The following is a 21152-nucleotide window of genomic DNA, read 5'->3' on the forward strand; positions in this document are numbered from 1 at the left end:
TAGTTCTATTTAGCTCAAACCAGGACAGGCAGCCCACACAGAAAAGCCACAGTGGTCTACCAGTACTACAAAATCCATGGAAAAGATGACCTTCAGCATTTGAATCTTTTCTCAATAGCCAGTTCTCTGGAAAATGGACATCTGCTTTTCTGATTACTTTTTTTGTATAATCAGAAAAGTAGACTATAAACTCAATAAAGTTAATTAGTAGATGAGCTATATCACCATACTAGAAAGTAATGTATTACTCACACTATGGTTCCAGTAACTCTTTCTAAGGAGGTCCCATCGGAAGGAACATTAAACATCTAATGAACCTGTCGAGCTGGAACAGCCTCTTTCTAGCTTCTAGCTGACATAGGAGGGCACTGCCATATTCATCCACAGCATCAAGGCTGGATGTAGCTCCTGGATAATTTTATTTTTTGAATGACAATTTCTGCTCATATTTTAGAAAATAAATAATTTTATTCCAGCTGCAGTCAATATCATTCATAGAAATAAGCAGTTAAATATGGACAATTGTTTTTTACACCTTCTTATTTTCCTTCTGGATAAACTGATTTCTAGTTGCGATCTCTACAGTACAATCTGCCTCACCATTATTTTCCCAAAACCACTGTTGAAAGCTAAGTATATGCACTGATTATACAGTGATCTCCAGAAAAATGTACATTAGTATATCTATCCTATTTCAAATGGAAGTAATTTCTATAAAGAAATGAGTCAAAAGACCCATTCCCTCTGGGGACAGAGCGGAAGTTACATTAACCAATTAATTGCAAAGTGGCTTCTATTTTTTATTATAATCAGAGAGAATGAATGATGACTTAGATGATGACAGAGATGAATGACTTATTTCCTAGATAATTATTCCTAAAAAATAGGAAACATAGATACAGGTTTATCCTGACACGTTTTGCATTGCCCATTCTGACTTCATTGCTATGATTTGCAAAATATGCTTTTTAATATTCAGAAATAATTAATCAATAAAATGAGCTGGAGAAATGTAGCCGAAAAGAAAACAATCCAAAACAAAATACCAAGGGAATTTAGTTATTAAACATCGGCAATTTTATGCTACTCCTTGAAAATAAATTAATTGCACAGATACACATATATTTTTGACACACAAATATTTGTATTTAATGCTAACAGTGACTCAGTGTCTCTGAGTACAACCTCACTACAAAACTTACTTCAGCTCTTTTTTCTCTTGCTTGTACTTGGAGAAACTAGAGATGGAAAAGACATGAAGATATCTATAGTAAAGCAAAACTGTTCCCAGTAGTACAGCATATTTTTACCTGCTCTGTCAGCCCTAGTTTTAATTTATTTGCTTAATGACACTTCCATAAATTCCTGGACACATAAGATGGAGATATCAACATTCTTCAATGAATATTAAACACAACTATAAAATATATTTCCATGAATATTTCATTAACAAAATAAAATTTCTTTTAAGTTTTGCTTACAATTAACAAATCCAAAAAAAGTAATGCAGTTTAAAACTATAACATAAAATAGTTGTAAATGAGTAAAGCCATTTTTCCTTGGTTTATATTTACAAAGGTTTACATTTCCAAGGAACACATTAGTGGTCTAATTAGCTGAAACAATACAGTAGGACTACATACCATTCTAAAGATACACTGAACATACTACTTCAGACATTTACTTAATATGATTAATAATAATTATGAAAGTAATATTTCCAGCTGACTCTTTCTTAGCAACTCTGTTGCCTGTCCTTTTACAAATAAAGGGAATATTTTTTACTCCAGATTGTATGAGTAAAGATGTGAAACTGTTAAGAAACTTCTTATAGTAACTTAAGAGAAATAGAAATTTAAAGCACATTTTTAAATCTTCACTATTGCAAGGTACATTACCTACCTGCCTACCATGACTCTTTGAAGATCTGCAGTGTGAAGTAATAACCAAATCAGAAGAATCCTTTGCTATAGAATGCATGCAAAATGTAGCTACATTAAGGAAAGTCCCAGAACCTGGAGATTTACAGAGATATTCCTTAATAACCCAGTGTGCCTGCCTACTTATCCTGTTGCCACTGCATACCAAGAGGATAGGTGATTCATAATCACCGTACTTGGGTGATTATGAGTTCTCTTAACCATCTAGACTGACATTTTAGGAAAAGACACTTAATTTCTCTGCAAGCTTATCCACTGCTGCAGAGCAGCTCTTCAAACACTTCCCATCACTGCAAGCATGCAGGCCACAAGGAGGGTGGGAAGGGCACAGAAGCAACATGCTGCTGGGTAAGCTGTGCAATGCTGCACAGCCAGCCAGGCAGAGGTCTGCTCTGCTGGAGTCAGTATGGACAGCACTGCTTTTCAGAAGCTAAGTGCTAAGCTGGAGTACATCATCGCTACAAAGCAGAACCAGGGTACTGTAACACCACACACTGAGTGACCCTGAGGACTGGAATAATGGAGAGAATTCAAAGGACAGAGTCATGAGTTTAAGCATTAAAACCAAAATAATCTATTGTAAACTGGGAAATAACAGCTTGGAAGCATCTTAAGGAAGGAATAAGGAAGTCTCAGGTATGCTAAAAGTCATCAGTGTTAAAACGTATGAATAATACAGAAGCATTACCTAGAGGTATTACACATAAGGATATTACTGCTGTCTATAAAAACATGAGGAGAATAAGCAAAGGAAGGAAAACAACTACCTAAGCTGCAATGCAGTAAGGCATCTTAAAGACATTGGCATGAAACAGTCAGAAGTAAATCTAAGCCAGAAATAAGAAGGTTCACAAGCACTGCAGTATTTTGGCCCAGGAACAGCTTTCTATGCAGGGAAACACAGAGAACTTTCTAGAGTGTATAAAACAGGTCTAATTCTTTAGGAAAGGAGTAGTGCAAGTAGATACCTATGGTGGTCACAGTCTGGACTTGGTGGTCAACTTGACACTTGTACTCTTTCCATGGAACAAAAGTAAATGGTGGGAAAGTGGTGAGATTGGGGAACAGGGCTTTCTCTCTAGCAGAGCACCAAGAGGAGACAAGATAATGGCTCTGGAATATGTGTGTTCAATGCACAGCTTCCCCTCTTGGCTAATTAAAACAAAAATAGCCTGACTTGCTATTCGCAAAATTTTTCACTGCTGCCCACTTTCAGGTTAAAACTGGATTCCTTTCTTCTTAAGCTTAAGTAACACAAGTGAAGAAGATTTTCAAAGTTCATTCTGCCCACAAAAGCTCATGTTTCTTTGATGTCCCTCTGTCCCCACGTTCTTCATTTTCTGCTGAGGAATGAAGAAAGCTGCTGAATGCATGTCCAGAGTCTCAGAAGTGAACAGGGAGAAAGGCAAAAACATGCCAAGGTGTACCAGCTATCACAAGCTGCTTCAGGTCTCCAAGTGATGTCTGAACAGTCAGATTTAAAAACCTCACTCTCAGTCAGTCCCACGGACCTCAGCAGTGTTCCCAGTCTCCACAACAACAAAAATAAATCTGCATAGTATAGCTGGATAGCAGAGTAAGGAACATTATGTTGAAGAACTAACTGAATTTTATTGTTTAAAAATAGTATTTACATTGCCTGCAGCATTTCTCTGTAAGTATAAGAATCAGATTATTTCTTTAAGTTTCTGAAGAAATTATTGTACCATCTGTCAAGAATCTGGATAAGCCTTTTCTGTAACAGACTGCGTTAATCTCAACATCAAAAGCACAGGGTCCCCTCAGATCTCTTTCAGTCTAAGAAATAAAACCTGCTTGAAGACTAACGAATTGGTCAGCTATTTGTGATTTCAGACAACTCTTAAATATTCCTTAAATGCACAGGGATGTTAAATAGAATGAAAAATGTTCAGAAAATCATTGCAGATTACATAAAACAAACATGGAGAGAAGCTTATACTTTCCAGGAAAGTCTACAACACTTAAATGCTTTTGTCATTGCTAAAACTTGTCCACGATGAAGTCCAAAACCCCAAACTGTCACCATGATTTTCATTTATCTAACTACACTGCCCTGTTTTTCCCAACTTCCAGTAAATGTAACTACCACTGCTAAAATTGGATGAAGATGCCACAATCATTAAATCTACTTACTAAAGCTAAACCTTGAGCTTTGTGTTTGACACCTTCCCAATGACATACAATTGTGCTTCATAAAGCTTTAGATAATTTTCAGTGAAAGCAGAGTGTAAAGTGTTTTATTCTCTGTGCCTCTCCCTAACTCTTTAAAAGCCCGATCTTTCAGTCCTCCAAGCCCTGCTCTTTTCTGCTCATGATGCAAATTTTTTAAGGACCGCAGGATATGAGCCAAACACAGTGAACCTTCCTCCCTAACTGTTGGGACTGGGGTACTATCCCTAGCTGATCCCCACCAGCTTTTCCCATTCCTGGAAGGATATTTTTAGGTCTGCCCTGAAGTAACTTAAAGGCTGCTGCTGCTGTGCCTCCCTGGCATTCATAAACAGACTTTTATCTCCTGCTTTTTCCCTCCTTCCTCAATTGTTTTTAGTTATTAGTTATAACTAGGGAGCTTGTTAGTCTGGTATTTGCAGTCTGACTTCTTCTGCTAACCTAGTATGGGTTAGCAAGATTTATTAACATGTAAGACAACTTTATAAAACCATCTTACAGCCTTGCTTCTAGATTTCTTGTTTTTTCTGATGTATAGACCATTGTTCAAGAACCAAATTCTACTGAAAAATCAATAGCTGGAACTGTTTCTACATTTTCAAATACAAGAGTGCCATTAGTAACTTAATTAATAATTAGACATGAAGGACATGCATGGTTGCACTGAAATGTTTTAAAAAAAGAAGAGTATGAATACTGAATAGAATAAGTAACAGCTTTGACATCAGCTTCAGGAATAACAAGGTATTCACAAAGCGAAGAAGAGAAACCATGTGATTTCTCTTGCCTATCCATAACTCTTTTCTCATGAACCCACCACTTCAATGAGAGAGACTTCAATTGCCAGAATTCTGGCAAAAGCAATTAAACATGCATTCAGTTTTGTACAATGGATTGACCTAACTTCTGAGTCACAGATATAAATGCATCAAATTTCTGTCATTATAGTTTAACAGCTTAATGACCTCTGAAGGCAGAAACATCAGTCTCTTTCTTTTCATGCATGTTTTTCTGTTTCTATTTAGGTATCTTTGTATGCTTCCCCTGGTACATCTCCCACTCACATTTACTGATTTCTCTCAGTCCTCTATTTGCAAGCTTCCCTCCCCCCCTTCAGGATTTATTTCTAGCAGCTGGGTTCTCTCCTACACAGATCATCCCTCTTTATACTGTTAAATAGCAAGCCAACCATGTAGACATAAATGAGATTACATTGAAAGAAAAAAAAGCCCTTTGCTATTAAATAAAAACCAACACACCTCCACTACAAACAAACTGGTTTTGATGCCTTTAATTTAATGGCATATACCTTTACAGACATACATAAACCAACACTAAAAGGCAGAGCTACTAGAGAAGAGTATTTTCATACTTAAAAGTATATTAATGCATAATTGCAAGATTCTAATCTGATCAAAAAATCTTTCACTATAATAGTGCTTACGCAATGATTCTTAAATATTTAAGAGTATTACACCATTCCAGACCCTTGTAGGAACAAAACATATAAATGTGCTCTTAAAAATATTTTCTTCATCAAGCACAACATTTCCACTGTCTGACCTTTTTTAAAAAGCTTGACTATATGTTAATCTATCTACAGAAAAGTACACGTTATCTAGTACTTCATATTCTTTAGACAGTAGCTAAGTATTTGAGGACAATATAGATAAGCACAGTTTAAAGAGTTTTCATCTGCTTCTCTCATTGTTATAGATAAAGAAAATGGCATCAAAGCATACCAAAGGTGCAAATGTTCTGAATTCTTTTACTTATTTTTGCACTGGAGAGATAGTTTAGGAAATGCTTTACTAACACCAGTCATTTCATATGTGTAAAGTTAAAGCTATTTCATTAACTCAGCATCTCATTTGGAGAAGGTGTGTTCACCTCTGTCGCTGTTCACAGGTCACTCAAACCCTGAGAACATGGACCTACTGTCACGTAACCTTGCTGTACATTTGCTGTACATACATCCAGGTCGCTTATTTTCCTTCTCTCTCTTTGTAAGTTTTTTTGACTGCTTTACAAGCCTGACTGCTTTTTATACTGCAGTTTCCCCATCACAAATTATCTACAAAGGACAAAATAAAATCTTGCTTTATTTATAGGAAGTTTCTTTTCAACATCAGATTTCAAATTCTTACCATGGTCTGTAAGTTCAGACATGCAGAGATGACTTGATGTCTCTTTTTCACTTGGCTTTTCCTGTCCTATGGACACATGCTTGCATGTAATGATTGGCTGAGAATGAATTAAACTTTCTGAAGTCTGCTCATCAGATTCCTTAGTCGAATGAAGCAGCACATATAGAGAAACAGGTACAGTTAGAGCTTTCAGCCGGATCACAATACAGTGGTTGCCCCAACCTACACAAATGCTGGAACTTGTATTAGGCAAACAAAAAAAAATTCCTAACTTTTTGTAAATGATCAGTAGTGACTCAGTCATAAGCAGAGACAGACTGAAGATATTTTTTTTCTCCAGACACAATGGGAAATAGAAACTAGACCGCAAGTAAAAGAAAAGGTAGAAGACAGAGCACTAACCAAAATCTCATTATTTCTATGATGCTTCCACTGACTGTTTCCAAACTGACACTGTCTTCTCCATGATAAGACATACTGCTAGAAGTGAATGGGCCTATCTCCTGTTATAGATAGCTTAAAAGCAAAGAACAGCTTACACTGGGAGTAATTTCAAGACTTCATTCTTACTAAAAAGCCAGTTGATGTTAATATTCTTCAATAATCAAATGAAAAAAGAAAAGCCCACAACCGAGCCAAATTAGTGTTTAAAGGATCACAATTCTAAACTTATCTTTAAAATTAATTCATTTTGAATTCAGATGTCATGCAGACTGTCAGTATGTACATTTCAGAGAGCAGATTTAGATTTACGGGTAACGTAATACAAGAAAATTGTGCAATTAATAAAGAGTTTGTTGAACCATATCTGAATAACTGAATGCACTTTCTTTCATCACAGATGCACAGGTTCAGCTAAGCAGTCCAGACTTTGATGCAGTTCCAAATTATTAGTCTTAGAACAAGACCATGCCCCTAGTGCTAAAGAAAGAACGTAGGAAACCGAAGTGTTGTATGCTGAATGTGCTTAAATGAGGTCTCGGAAACAACAGCTCATACTTACATGTAGGACATTGACATTCAGCTGCTGAAAATTACGGGACCTAAATTCTTGCATCCTTTTGCTATTTTCGTGATATTTTTCTTCTGCCAGCTGTCTGTAAATACAGAATGCTCATATTTAGGATGCAATATCAGGGATTGCACAAAGGGATCTTCTAGAAATAGACGTGGAAAAGCAAATTCCATAATCAAGACCCGCATGATGCCAAACGTTCACGGCATCTACTCAAGTGAGGTTAGTTCTGGTGAACTCCCCAAGAGATTTCAGGCCTTATTTCCAAACATCATTATATTTTTCTTTCACAACTTGCACAATGTAATTGAGAAACAGTAAATTATTAGTCCCAGTCTTTTCTTGTTTCTTCCAGAGACCTTCAAAACTTCAAACTTCATTCTACCATGTAGTCCAGAGACCTTTCAGTTGAAGACAGGCACACAACACTTTTGTGCTGTGAACGCTTCACTCTGGGGAGAGTTCATAACTGCATTTTTCTGTATGGGACTCATTAAGCCAGGTGCTGCATTAATCAGTTCTTCCAGTTTCCATGACTGTATTCCCATTTCCTTACCATTCATCTCTAGGTTTCCACTGCTGAAAGCAGAACTCCAGTCCAAGAAGGTATTGATTTTGCACCAGTACGTTCAACAAGAGTGAGCTGGCAATAACCCAGGAGCTGAGTATAGATGCATTTTAAAGATCCATGACTGAGAATAAGATTTGAATATTAATATGTCTCTTTTATGTTACAAAATAAATATATTCAATTTTGTTGCTGAGGAAAAAATGTGAAGATCTAAATAGAAAACACTAAGGAACATGAAAAGCAAACTAGAACTATCCTGCAATTAGCATTACCTCATAAACTCCATTTTAAAAAAGTGAAAGAGACAGACTTCCTATTTATAAATTTATATAAGTACAAAAGTTGGCCTATATTATTGAAAACATCATGCAGAACAGGTGTCAAATTTACACAGTGGTTTCCATTCAAAGACATTTTTTTAAATGTGAGAATAAATTTACATACCATCTCCAGTATCAAACACAATGATATGTGTAAAATACATGCTTATCAGACTTCTTTTCCAAAAGGAGTGAAGGCCTTTAGTTTTTTGTTTGTAGACATTGGGTATGGGCATCACAAGTTGGCACAAGTAATGCTTGGGTGTGATTTTACTGAGCACTTTCACTCAACTGCAGTTACTATTGATTTGTGCAGGTATGTATAGCTGCAGAGTTTCTGAGACCATAAATTCAGACTTCATGTTGCCTCGCAATATTTTTCTGGACGAGGACATCATTGCCTTACTGAATTGCTAACTTGCTTTGGAACAACAGGGTTAAGATGCCGATTCTCATGGTCAAAAATAATTATTCCCTCTATTACCCTCTGTAAAGAACTGAGTAAACTTCTGTTAATTTACATTGCACTTTGCAAGATGCTTTTGAAGACAATATTAAAAATCAATTAAAAATTAACGTGGTACTTTTCTGAGTTTCATTCATACCAGATAAAACATTGACTATATTTAACTGGGAAAAACTCAAGTGTGTCATCAAAACAGTATATTATTTTTATTAAAAAGAAAGGAATCCATGCATAGACAGTCATCCAGCTGTTTCTCATATTTCACTCAGAAACAGTACTTATTCTCCCCTTTTTATTATGTCTCACACACTTAATAAAAAAACATAAATCATAAAGCCTTTATTACATGTCCATTACCTCCATGTGATCATTTGATAAGACTGCCCTCTGAGCTATTAACTTCTATTGGCAAATCCGTTAGGCCAAAACAATTGACAAAACCTGGATTGTAACTACATTTCCAACTCCTTAGACTGTGCAATCTGTTTAATGACAAGTCATTTTAAAAAAAAATCTCCTATCATAACACATCTGAAAACCTCTCATATGCTTATTCAACCAGAAACACAGTGCTCAAAGTATCAGTTTTGGGCTAATGGGTTTTTTTTCCTACAAAAATAATTACCGTGGTTTAACCCATTCAAAATCCTCATTTACTTTGAGTACCTGAAAACTCTGTCTATTTTTATTTTTACCTTGACAGTTCTAACTCTCTTGTTAGACTGTTGGATGGGGAAAACTGCATGGTTAGGGCACAATACTAATGTTATGCTCAACTTACTTCAACTTCTTTGCTTTCTCATCTGCAGCATTTAACTTTCTCAGCCTCATTCGTTCCCGCGGTGTCATTTTCTGCACTGCAGACAGTTCCTGCAGAGTTTGTAAATGAACTTTCCTCTGCCTGAAATTGAATAAGTTCAAGCCTATCGTCATATAAAAATGTAAATATTAGAATTTTGGTTTGATATTGAAACATAGTGACATTTCAAACGGAATCATTAGAAAGTAACAGGTACTATAACAGATTAAATAGACTTTAGTTTGGAAAGCAAATGCCTCTTTTAAATTGAAATACTTAAGCTTAGACTTAGATTCATAAAGAATGTAAATAATTTCAGCCATTTCAGGTGAGAAGGGAAAAGGTAAACTCGGCTTCTTAAAAGAATAAACGTTGAAGCACAGTGAGATATTTACCCTGTCAGGCTTCATTATTGAGCATATTCCAAGTACAAAGGCAGTCTTTAAATGAGAACCACAGAAAAGGTTCACAAGGTCATGTAGCGATAGGATGAGGGGTAATGGTTTTAAACTAGAAAAGGGTAGATTTAGGTTGGATATTAGGAAAAGGTTCTTCAATATGAGGGTGGTAGATCACTGGAACAGGTTGTCCAGAGAGGTGGTGGAGGCTCCATCCCTGGAGGGCTTGATGGGGCTCTGAGCTACTTGATCTAGTAACATTGTCCCTGATTACTGGAAGGGGGTTGGACTGGATGATCTTTAAAGATCACTTCCAACTCAATACATTCTATGAAAAGAGCAATCATCTATACATTTTTACACTGATTGTTACAAGCTGTCTAGAATAAAAGAGAATATTAATGTGTCATTAATAACAGATATAATTATGAAGTTGTCCTTTTGAATTTCTAGTCCTAATCAATAATAATAATTCACCAGTGAAACGGTCTCCATAGACCCCCTCTGAAAGCTGAGTATGAATTATTGACATATGTATCTCTGCTGTATTTATCAACACAGGAGAGCAATATTAGTCCTATATTAGAAAAAGGATATTAATCTCGGATTTTTGTCTACAGTAATTACAAAAATTGAACCATGGTTTACAATGCATTGGCAGTCACATTTCACTTACACCAACTTTTTCTATTGTTTCTATTTACAATATCAAGTATTCTTTTCAAATTACTATTTTCGCCCCTGTGAGATAAATTTGTCTCTGATCATCTAAGAGGCCAGTTTTGTAACTATACGAATTGTAACACTCCTGGACTATCATTTTGAAATCAGGATTTTAATAAATAGAAGAGAAGTTTTCATTATGCTTTTCAAATGTTGACTTTAGAGGGAAATAGTGTAAAAATATAAATACTAGTGTGAAATATGAAAGATGAAGGACAAAGGCAATAAGAGTTCAATTATTCATAAGAATGGAACTAACTCTTCAAGTATGAATAAGGTAGACGTATTTCATGTCCCCTGTAAAAATACTCCAATTCAAATTATAAGAACCTCTTGGGGGGGGGAAGTAATTTCTTCATCCAAGTCTAAACTGAACTTGTACAGCTTTATGTTTACTTAAACATTTAAAATTTATTACTTGCATGGTACTGGAAAAAGGAAGTGATTAGAGGCCTTTACTGGGAGAAAGTAGACTCAACTATACATGGCAAAAGTAATTCCTAGTGAGAAAAAAAGACGTAAACATAAAGTAGCAATGACCGGGGAGGACACCATAACAAGCAGCTCCTTGTACACTGACTCAGACTAGAGTATTGCTACATTACAGCAATGTATGTGGGAAATTCACTATGTTTAAATTATTTCTCCTCCACTTTTCTGCTCTCTACCATTTTTCAGGTATTTTTATTTCATTTTAACTACCTCTTCAGATCAGGCATTGCAGAAATTATTTGGCATTTTGCTTACGAGTAGCAATACAGACAGCTAACATTCTCATAAATACAATGAAAGTCACAATAAGATTATGACCTTACACATACTCCAAACATTTAGCCAAAAAGAATGAGACTGCAGCACATTTGAAGATAATTTATAGTGAACTTTCTCCTAGGATTTTTTTCTCAAATTGAGGTCCTGAATTTGAAAACCTGAAGGTAAATTGACATGCTAATCAAAACCCGTTCCTATCCATTGCTCCACAGTTTTTAAGATCTCTAAAACTCTGCACAGGACCAGCTTTCTACTTTCTTCTAACAAAATTATAAGAACATTATGTTTGTAGTTAGAACTTGTCCTTTGCCTTAGAGTCTATAGACTTACTTTTGAACTAGAATAGTTATAGACTCTGAGATACACATTCATGTTCTCCCCATATGCTAGCTCTGTTAATATCTGATGTCTACTTGGAAGGTGATGAGGCTCAATATATTCGAACTAATGACAATGGATCAGGTATGGAATATAGTATATGTTACAAATAATAGAAAGTGGTGTTAACAGTCCATTCGAGAAGCATGGAGATATTTGAAGTCTGGGTATATCTTTTGACAGTAAAAACAGTGCTTCCTCGAAACATCTACAATCTTTTGGTGCATACAGATAATTTGAAATCTTATACCCACAAATTAAAGGCACAGATAAAAACTTTCTTGAAGATTCTCATACTTTATGTTTCAATAAGCATTAAATACTCAATATATAATTGCATAATATTTGGCCAAGATTTCAGTGCCCCAAAACCATTTAAGGTATATCTCTAAGAAACATCTCTGTAGTTAACTATATTTTATTTGAAGAGGCAGGAATCCACTCAGAGTTAACTGAATCAACCTGAATACAGCATCCACAGGCAAAAGATATCTCTAATATTTCCCAGCTATTGCCTATCTACCTGACACTTGTATTTCCAGTATACCAGCAAAGGGTTATTTCTAGCAGAAGCACTCATGCAGAATAGTAAGACCGAAAACTTGACTGCTGTATCAGCCAGCTCCATTTGCTGTTATTTATTAGACAGTTGTTACTAGCCAATGTAGGTATCATTTGTTGCTGTATTTCACATCTGTGATTGCAAAGTTCAACAACCTATTTATACTGAAGGTACTATTTATACCAAAACAGAGAACTTTGGTCTGATAAAAGGACAGAGACCCACCTGTCAACAAGAGAGCAAGAACAGAAGTGACAGCCTAGAAACCCAAACCACAATTTCTAGAGATGAGAGCTTTACTGATACACTTTCAGTAATTAAGCTGGGTATAAAAGGTGGTGTTCTGTTGAATAAAAGATTTTGTTCTGTTGAATTCCACTGTCTTTGCTTTGCTTTCTTCCTACCACTGATTCTAAATAACACTTTCTGTGGAAAATTGAAGCTGGTCACCTCTCCTGAAGAGATGCCTGCAAGCAATAGAATTGGGAGCACCTGCAAAGTGATCACAGCTGCAAAAACATGGGTCATCTCCAACAGCAGAGGTCACGAAAAATGAAGGTGAAAGGCTTACTGCCTCAAAGGTACTGCTAACTCTGGATCAGAACATGGGCTTCATTATTGCTGTTACCTAATAATTCAAAAGAAATTTCAGATAGCTTTTAAAGTGACAGTTATTTAGAGGACACAAGAAACAGGGATGTCCTTTGCGTCCATACAGGATCACAAAATACTGATTTTGAGCGTGCTAGCTCCTAACAGAGCAAAACCACGTACAGAAAACTCAAGGACAGGAAGTAAAGGGGAGAGCCAGCTGCCATCAAAGCTGCAGACCTAATTTACAAAGGCAATTGCCCATGCTGACATTTGCTTTAACCATTGCAGCATTGTAATTTAATGCAAATCTTTTAATATATATTCAGTGCCTAAAAGAGAGATCATGTGCAAAGGCACTACTGAAATAAAAGCCAAGAAACATCTCTAGCCTAAATTTCTCACTATAATTACCAGACAAACGTAATAGTGTTCTATGTACATATTAGCTGAATATTAGTTTGAGTGTATGCACTTTTAATTTGGTGTCATTTAGGAAACATAACTTTCACATTCAGTAATCAAGTACTCAAACAGCAGCATTGTAAGTGATCATGACATAAGTAAAATGACAATCTAAACCTTCAAAATTTAAAGACAAAGGTCATAATTTACATACTATTTGGTACTAAATTAACATATGCATATATTACACATGCATGCACAATTTATACAGTTATATAAAAAAAATATCTGATCTGCAAATCCTTTCTTTCCCCCTGAATCTTAGTTATGTGTCTCACTAATGCAGTTGCTTTTCTGTGTTTCTGGGGAATGGGCCCCTCTAAATATAACACACTAAGAGATTAATGCAAGTGTTTACAACATGATATTATTTGACAACACTGTAATTTCATATACTGCTGCCCATAAAACACTTAAAAATACTTACACAGCATCAAAAATGGGAGTAGCTTTTTTCTGCCTGTTAAGTGCCTTGTCTTTCACAGTCATGTTTGTGAACTTGTGTTGTATATTCTGCAAGGAAACAAAATAGAAGTGGTATCAACACTTGAAGCTAAAGTGATCCAGACTCTTCAACTATGACCCAATACAGTCCAATAAAAACCAACTGAGCAGTTTCCTTCCCCATCGGCTTAGAAAGCCAAATAATACATACACTGAAGCAGGGACCAAAGGAGCAAGGTGCACTGCTTCTCATTAAACTAGAACAGTTTAGAGGTTATATGTACCCAGGCCCCAGTTATCTCCAGTTGTTACACATAAATGCACATTCTCCTTATTTCTCATAACATTTAAAAGGGGCTAAGTTCAACATGTAAAGTGACAAGGGCTTCATTTCTCACTGGCTCACTATCTCAGCCATATTTTTTATTTAGTATCCTGATTAATGCTCCCATATACCGCTATCTAATTATTTTTTCTCAATACATTTTCTCCATCTCCACTCATCTTTTGCAAAATACATACTGAAACAGTAAGTGTACAGCAATCACTTTTTCTTATGTACCTTCAGTTGTTCATCAATATAAGGGATTTTTAGGATCTCTGCTGCTGCTGGCCTCAATGAAGGATCTTTATTCAACATGCTGAAACATTAACAAATGAAAGCCATACTTAAGCGATTTTCCAAATCAATTTAAATATCTGCTAAACAAGAAAATAATATACCTGCACATCACAGCATTCAGTTTGCTTGGATATCTGTCAGGAAGACAAGGTGTATCACCTTCTACAATTTTTAACACAACAGACAAAAAATTGTGTCCAGTAAATGCGTGGTTCATACAGCACATCTCATATAAAATGCATCCCAGAGACCTTGAAGAATAAAATGATAGGAATAGTATAAACAATATTTTTGAAAGTAGCATGCATAGTGACATTACAGTGAGTAAAATCACAACTGTATGCCCTTTTCTCCTGGGAATAGGGTATTTCATTATCATCCTATCCTGTTCATCTGAAGTATTCTTATTCGGATGACAAATTAATAACTTTATAAACAGAAGAAATCATCATTCTATTTCTGTAAGTGCAGGCACATACTTAAATTCCAGAAGAATTTAAAAATTTAAATTAAACAGCCATCTACATGATCAGACTCATCTAAGTAATGAACTTAAATATCAGAAGAACTTAACTCTTAATGTAGTATTTGATTGTGGTATTTATAATTTACAGAAGCAGTATAAAAATATAGATGAATGGCTCTGATGAAGAGAGTATAAACATTATCTCGGAAAGCAAATAATGAATAAAGTTTCAATTATTCATTTTGGTTAAAGAAGATGAATTGATTCAGTCTAGGAATGAAAGAACAAGAGTAAATTTTAAAGCTGAAACCCAGACTCTACATACAGTGTGAATAAGAGAGAATGTAGAGGGCCTCCCTCACTGGTACTTTTCAAGCAGTATGTGAAAACAATTAGCAGAACATTTTTGCTAACAAATCCATAAAGATCAACTACAGAGGTTCCTAAATAAATGCCTAGGTTTTTAGAGGTTTAACTGTCAACCAGCATTCAAACTTCCAAAATCAATAAACAGTAACACACAGATGATGATCTAGATTTATGATGTACGTTCAAACTCTGAAACAAGATAATTACTACATGAGAAAATACTTAAAACCAGAAAAAACTCTTAGCACATGGCATCTGAAAGCATCAAACAAAAATAGAAAGCAGCCAAAGGGAAGAAAAAAGGAAGGAAAATCCCAACCTGATAGACTGTACTATAACTGCTTTTTGCAGAATCAATCTGTTTTGGAGGCTGCTTGATTCTGGGAGCTAGAAATTGCTTAATGAGCCATTAGGAGCACAGGATTTACCACATCAGGGAAGCCCATTTATTCATCTAGTTTAGTACTCTGACTACACCTGAGGCTTTGGAGAAAGATGAAAAGAACACCCAGGGCATTTTGCTGCAGCCAGGGCTATGAACAGGCTACCCAGGGAAAACCCCATCTGTCCCATGAAATATAAACGGGGGGAGGGAGAGAGGGGGGAAAAAAAAAAGGGGGGAAATGAGGGAAAAATAATATAGTTTTTACTGCAGGATACAATTCTTTGATATGAAAGAAATACCTCCTAAGATGGAGCTAGGTCCCAGAGGAAGGCTATTTCTTCCCAGGACAGCTCCTGAGCTGCAATTGCCTGAGGGAGTCACCATCAGGCATTTGCCTCAAGTCTGCATTTCTCAGTTGTGTTTCTACAATCCTTGTCTAAGCGACTTGTAAGGAGTATATTCAGCAAGAGAAAATTGCTTACTGATTCCCATAAGCAATCTGCACATGACTTAAACATATAATTTAATTACTTTTATAATCTCAGGTTGTATTACTGCTGGTGTTATAAAACTCTAAAATGGTCATTAAGCTCCCCAGCCAGAGCATTTGGTTTGATGGCTCCCTGTGTTCATGAACAGGTTTGACAAAGGTCTTGGACAGCACCTTATATCAGCAAAACTCATGTATGACCATTTCACATCAAAGCCACTTATGCTCAATCACATCACTAAATGTAGCATCTGAACAGGCTTTATGATACCAACTGACAGATCTCATAACTTCCCCTTCTCAGGAGAAACCACCCTGAGGTTTTTAGTGTACTTTTTACATAAGCATTGCTGTCCTTTTTGAGTCTTCTGATCTTTTTTGTGTGTTATAGTCCTTCAAAGGCTGTAAGATCCAAGTTAGCTTTTAAATTAAGCTCCAAAAGCCAGATAATCTAAATCCCTTTGTGGCTTATATCGCTCAGCCTGATTGTACCAGAAGGTCTTAAGAATTTGCTGACTCCAGGGTCTATGAGGAATACATACATGCACAGACATACTACCATGACTCTCTCAGCCACTGCTCTTCAGGTCTTCACTGCTTTTGCTGCTATTTTCGCAACTATTCAACATAAAATTTGTCAGTAAAAAAAAATCCATTTTTGGATTGGTATTATTAAAGAAAAAGACAAACTGGGGAAAAAGCACAGACAAGCAAGAACAATTAAAATGAAAGTCCCAAGATCCATGGTGCAGGAAGCTCAATTTACCCAAACCATACAGACAAACCATCTGTCACAATCTGTCAGTACTTGGCAGAAGACATAGGCTACAATGGATATAAATTTGACTGTAACATTGCTTTGTCTCTGGAAGACAAAGAGGAAGGTATTTATACCTCTCTTGTAAAGAATTTGCTAAGTGAAAAAAGCATTTGTTTTTCAACTAAATTATTTCTGTTATCATTTCTGTGTTTGAGATAATTTAAAACATACACTATGCACAGATCCTTTGAAAAGTTCCTGGATGGAGTTATATACTTATAACTTTGAAAAGGGCAGAGAAATATTATTGCTGATAACTGTTTGCATACACGTTATCTCATCCACTCAGAAACAAAGTATATCATTAGAAGAGCCACTGCATGGACAGGTACTCAATATTTAGACTCCAGGACCTATACTGATTCTTGGCAGACTTTCAGGCAGTATAGAATTCAGAGTCTCACCTGAGAAACACCAAGCACTCTCAGTTAGAAAACCTGCAAAAAACTGCAGGTGCAATACAGGATAACTGCTAGTGCAGACAAATCTTGGCAGAGTTACACAGGAGCTGAAGAGGGATTGTTTCAGCTGGGATAGGCAAGAGTGATGCTCAGTTCCCCATATGGGAAAAGCAGGACCTAAACTCATTATAAGCCTTTGTGCCAAGGGAATCCCAGTTTTCTGGAACAAAAGAGATCTCTGAGGAAGATACAACAGTAGCCTTTAGCTTTAGGACTAATTGCTGGATTTATTTACCTATTTGGTAAGTCTGGGTCAACCTTTCTAGGTTGAATGAAGATAATGCAAAGTACAAATGTATCTCTGCTATTCAGAAAACCTCAGATAAAAAGTTAGCCCCCACCTAATGCATTAGTGAGTAGTCACAACTGCCCTGAAGGCACTTAGTATCTGCTTTTAGTTTGCTCTTTCCTGGAAAGAAATGTTTTTATTTTGTTCGAATAGTTCTGGAAGTTAGAGGATGCCAATTCTTCTCAGCCCAGTGCCACAAAGTCCAAGTCTGTTTGGACTGAAGTGATGATTTCTAGTCACTGCACAGACTGAAATAAAAGCTGATTAAAATTGTTACCTTGTTGGTAGACTTTCATGTAGTCCCCCTGAGTCTATGATTGCTTTGTTAATAACATTGCTGCATTGCTGGCTCACCATCTGCAGTTGTTGGTGCTGGGAGACCTGTTCTGCCACGATCCTTCAACAGTCTTAGTTGGATGACATTGATGTAATCTGGGTAGATTCTGATGCACTATTTCCAAGCAATATTATTTTTTAAAAATGCCATCCAAATAACAAAATAAAACCCACACACGCCTTGTAAAACAAAAAAGAACTAGTAACAAACAAAAGAACTAGGAAGCTAAATCAGTCTAAGGCCAACAGATCTAATATATACACCTAGCACATATAACACAGGGGATGAGTCATACTTGTTGTGTCCCTGTAAGTACAGAGACAGTCAGGCATTTTGCAGGAAAATAATGTATTACTGGAACATTGACTTAGGTTATACAAGAAGTTTGGAGGCTTTGTCAGCCACAGAGGTTTGATGAACCTGTTGCCTGGAAGGATTTGAAAATAACCTGGCTGCTCCTCCTGGACATCAGAGGTTCAGATTAAAGTCTCTGCTCTGTCTGATTCAGACCAGAAACGCTAACTTTGGGCCCTCACACCACCAGGGACCATCTTAGACACCAGGCTCCTTTTCACACGGCTCACTCTGCTTTCTGTTTTCTATAAATTATAAAGAACTCATTGTCTCAGAGAAGCAGATTGCAACCATGTCCCACCATATGACTTCACCTTTCCGGACCATAAGAAGTGACTTTAAATGACACATAACAGCCTTCAGTTTGTTTGACACATGAATGCAGTGTCATAGCACCAGTGGTGTGGAAACGTCAGTCGACCCCCAACACCAGCACTGGTCTCCCCACACAGTATGTAAGGCCAGGAAGGATCACCAGAACCACAGCACAGCCGTGCCTCTGGGTCACGCTGTGCTCATGTAAAAGTGAGCCCCTACTGCCACATGTACACACACACCACTGGCTGATCCCCAGCCTGGCCTGGCTTCTTGAACCAGGCAGTGTCTCAGCTCGGCTACTGGTGCTGCACTGACTCTTCTCCATCTGCTGGCTCTTTGGGGGAAGCACCAAAGGGCAGAAGGGTTGGTGAATGGCTGAAGTGAGACCACCTCCCCAAGGAAGCTCATTGATTGGAAAGGAGGAAACTCCAGACCATGTCATCAGCAAAGGCCTAATTGCAGAACTTCTGTGTGTAAAAGCTGTAAAATGTGAAGCTTTTTTCCATCTCTTGACCTTCTGTTATAAAGGACAATACTTCTTGCACCAGCCACTGTACCGTGAATATTCAAGTCAGTTTTGAAGAGCAAGTTGCAGAACATTTCAGTGAATCTGAGAAGCACAGTGTCTCTTTAGAGCATATCATTAATGCAGCATAAATTAAGGTCTTTCCCATGAACAATGATTAACTGAACTGAACAGTGAGAGGACCAGGATAACTTACTGAGACAGGAGTAACTGCCTTTTGTAGAAGATGTTTTACATTTTCTTACACTTAGTATGGGAACACTTCTAATTCTGAATTGTGTGTAATATTTTGAGTCCTACTAGATATCAGAAGGACAAGCCTGAAGCAAGAACATCACTTCAGGTACACATAAAAGACTAGGGCAACTTCTTCATGAACAACTGAACTTCCTGCAGAGTGGTACAAGGATTTCATCTCATCTGGAGCCTCCAGGGTGGGCTCCCTTGGGTGCTCAAGGACCTCTTGCCTTTTAGCCCATGTTAAATGGGGCTAAAGCAAAAAAAAATCAAACAGAATCATTATTAAAAGATTAAATTAAGAGATGAAATGATGAAAGTATTAATAATACGTATGAGTCATGGTCATTGACAAGTCCTGAACAAAAGAGAGTTTCCTGGCTCAGAAAGAGAAGGGTTTTGTGGGCTGGGGGTCCAGTGACTCAGGGCACACCTCCTCCTTAGTGCTTATACTGTGAGGGCCAAGAAGCTCCTGTTGAAGGCAGTTCCATCCTCAGATAAGTGCTCCTGGTACCACTTTGGAAAGATTACAAAATTCATTAAGTATAGCACAAAACTAATAGCTAGTGAGTTGCGGGAGGAGGCTTTTTTCTACTATTCTGTGAATTTTAAAAGGGTGATCAACACATCATCTATGAAAATATTGGACCAAACTCTGCTTTAATTTACTCTGTACAACTTCAATTATTTATATGGATTGACACTTGTAACCACAAATAGAATTTGAACACATTTTACATTCCATTTCAACTGCAATACAAGAAATTACTCTTTACAGTAAAAAAGCACAAAAGGCAGGTTTCCCTGTCTCCTCACTTGTTTTGACATCTTTTGAAATCTTCTTGCAATATATTTTTGTTGACTACATGTATTAACTGATATTTGCTTTGATATAGATGAACAAGAGAGAATCTGACATCAAATCAATCTCAGTTCAGCTACACAGGCCGTGAGATGAGATTCCTGACACATCCGTTGACTGGATTGAACGTGCTAACTGTGAAAAATGGTTGCTACCACTTGAAAGTACAGAGTACTATTCTCAACTTTTAGACTTATATCCTGAAGTCACAAGTATATTTTGAAAAGGCAGAACTGAGCAGAAGATAGAGTAAGTTTTCAAGTAAACAAACTACATTGCTGTTGCCAAATGTTTTATGGAGGAAATTTACTGATTTGAAATATTCATCAAAAAGCAACCTATGCATACCTAAAGAAAAACACAACTTTTTAAAAGAAACAAAGCCCATTTTATATGAAAATTCTATGAAAGAATTAAAAATAACAATAGTTTTAACTGTAATCTTAAAACACGAGATGTTACAGGACACATACAAACAAGCCAGATATTTTCCCCATTCCAAAAAAATTATTCTTCATCTTAGCTTGCAAGAATACCCACACACCTAAACATTTCCTAAAGTCTTTCAACAGCTCTCAGCTTCTCAACTTGATTCTCTAATCACCACCTCAGAAGTCTTTGATCTCAAGAGTTTGTGCCACCTAAGTGAAGAAGTGACACTTCTTTATTACCTTTGAACCTTTTCTAAACAGAGTGCCTTTTTGCTTCTGTCCTAACACTTCAGTTATTCTCATTTTCAGCTCTCCTTCCAAGTACCTTCTTCTTTTTTGCCAATGTTTTTCAATTCAGTTCCTAAGAAGATCCTTCTACTTCCCTCTCAGTCAGGAATCACTCTT

At 36.6% G+C, this 21152-nt stretch overlaps 1 protein-coding gene across 1 annotated transcript in view; it reads right to left on the reverse strand.

The window, feature by feature from the left end:
* Positions 1-6277: 6277 nt before the first annotated feature.
* NEK11 (NIMA-related kinase 11) overlaps positions 6278-21152 on the reverse strand; it is a gene marked incomplete at its 3' end in the record, with an annotated part of 42413 nt that continues 27538 nt past the window's right edge. The window contains exons 6-11 of the mRNA XM_010185748.1: positions 14504-14653; positions 14343-14421; positions 13764-13849; positions 9431-9550; positions 7281-7374; positions 6278-6416 (exon numbers count right to left, since the gene is read on the reverse strand). Of these exons, the coding sequence (XP_010184050.1) occupies positions 6278-6416; positions 7281-7374; positions 9431-9550; positions 13764-13849; positions 14343-14421; positions 14504-14653 (668 nt within the window). The remainder of the gene's footprint in view (positions 6417-7280; positions 7375-9430; positions 9551-13763; positions 13850-14342; positions 14422-14503; positions 14654-21152) is intronic.

The sequence above is a fragment of the Mesitornis unicolor genome, unplaced genomic scaffold (assembly GCF_000695765.1).
Source record: "Mesitornis unicolor isolate BGI_N332 unplaced genomic scaffold, ASM69576v1 scaffold17660, whole genome shotgun sequence".
NCBI lineage: Eukaryota > Metazoa > Chordata > Aves > Mesitornithiformes > Mesitornithidae > Mesitornis > Mesitornis unicolor.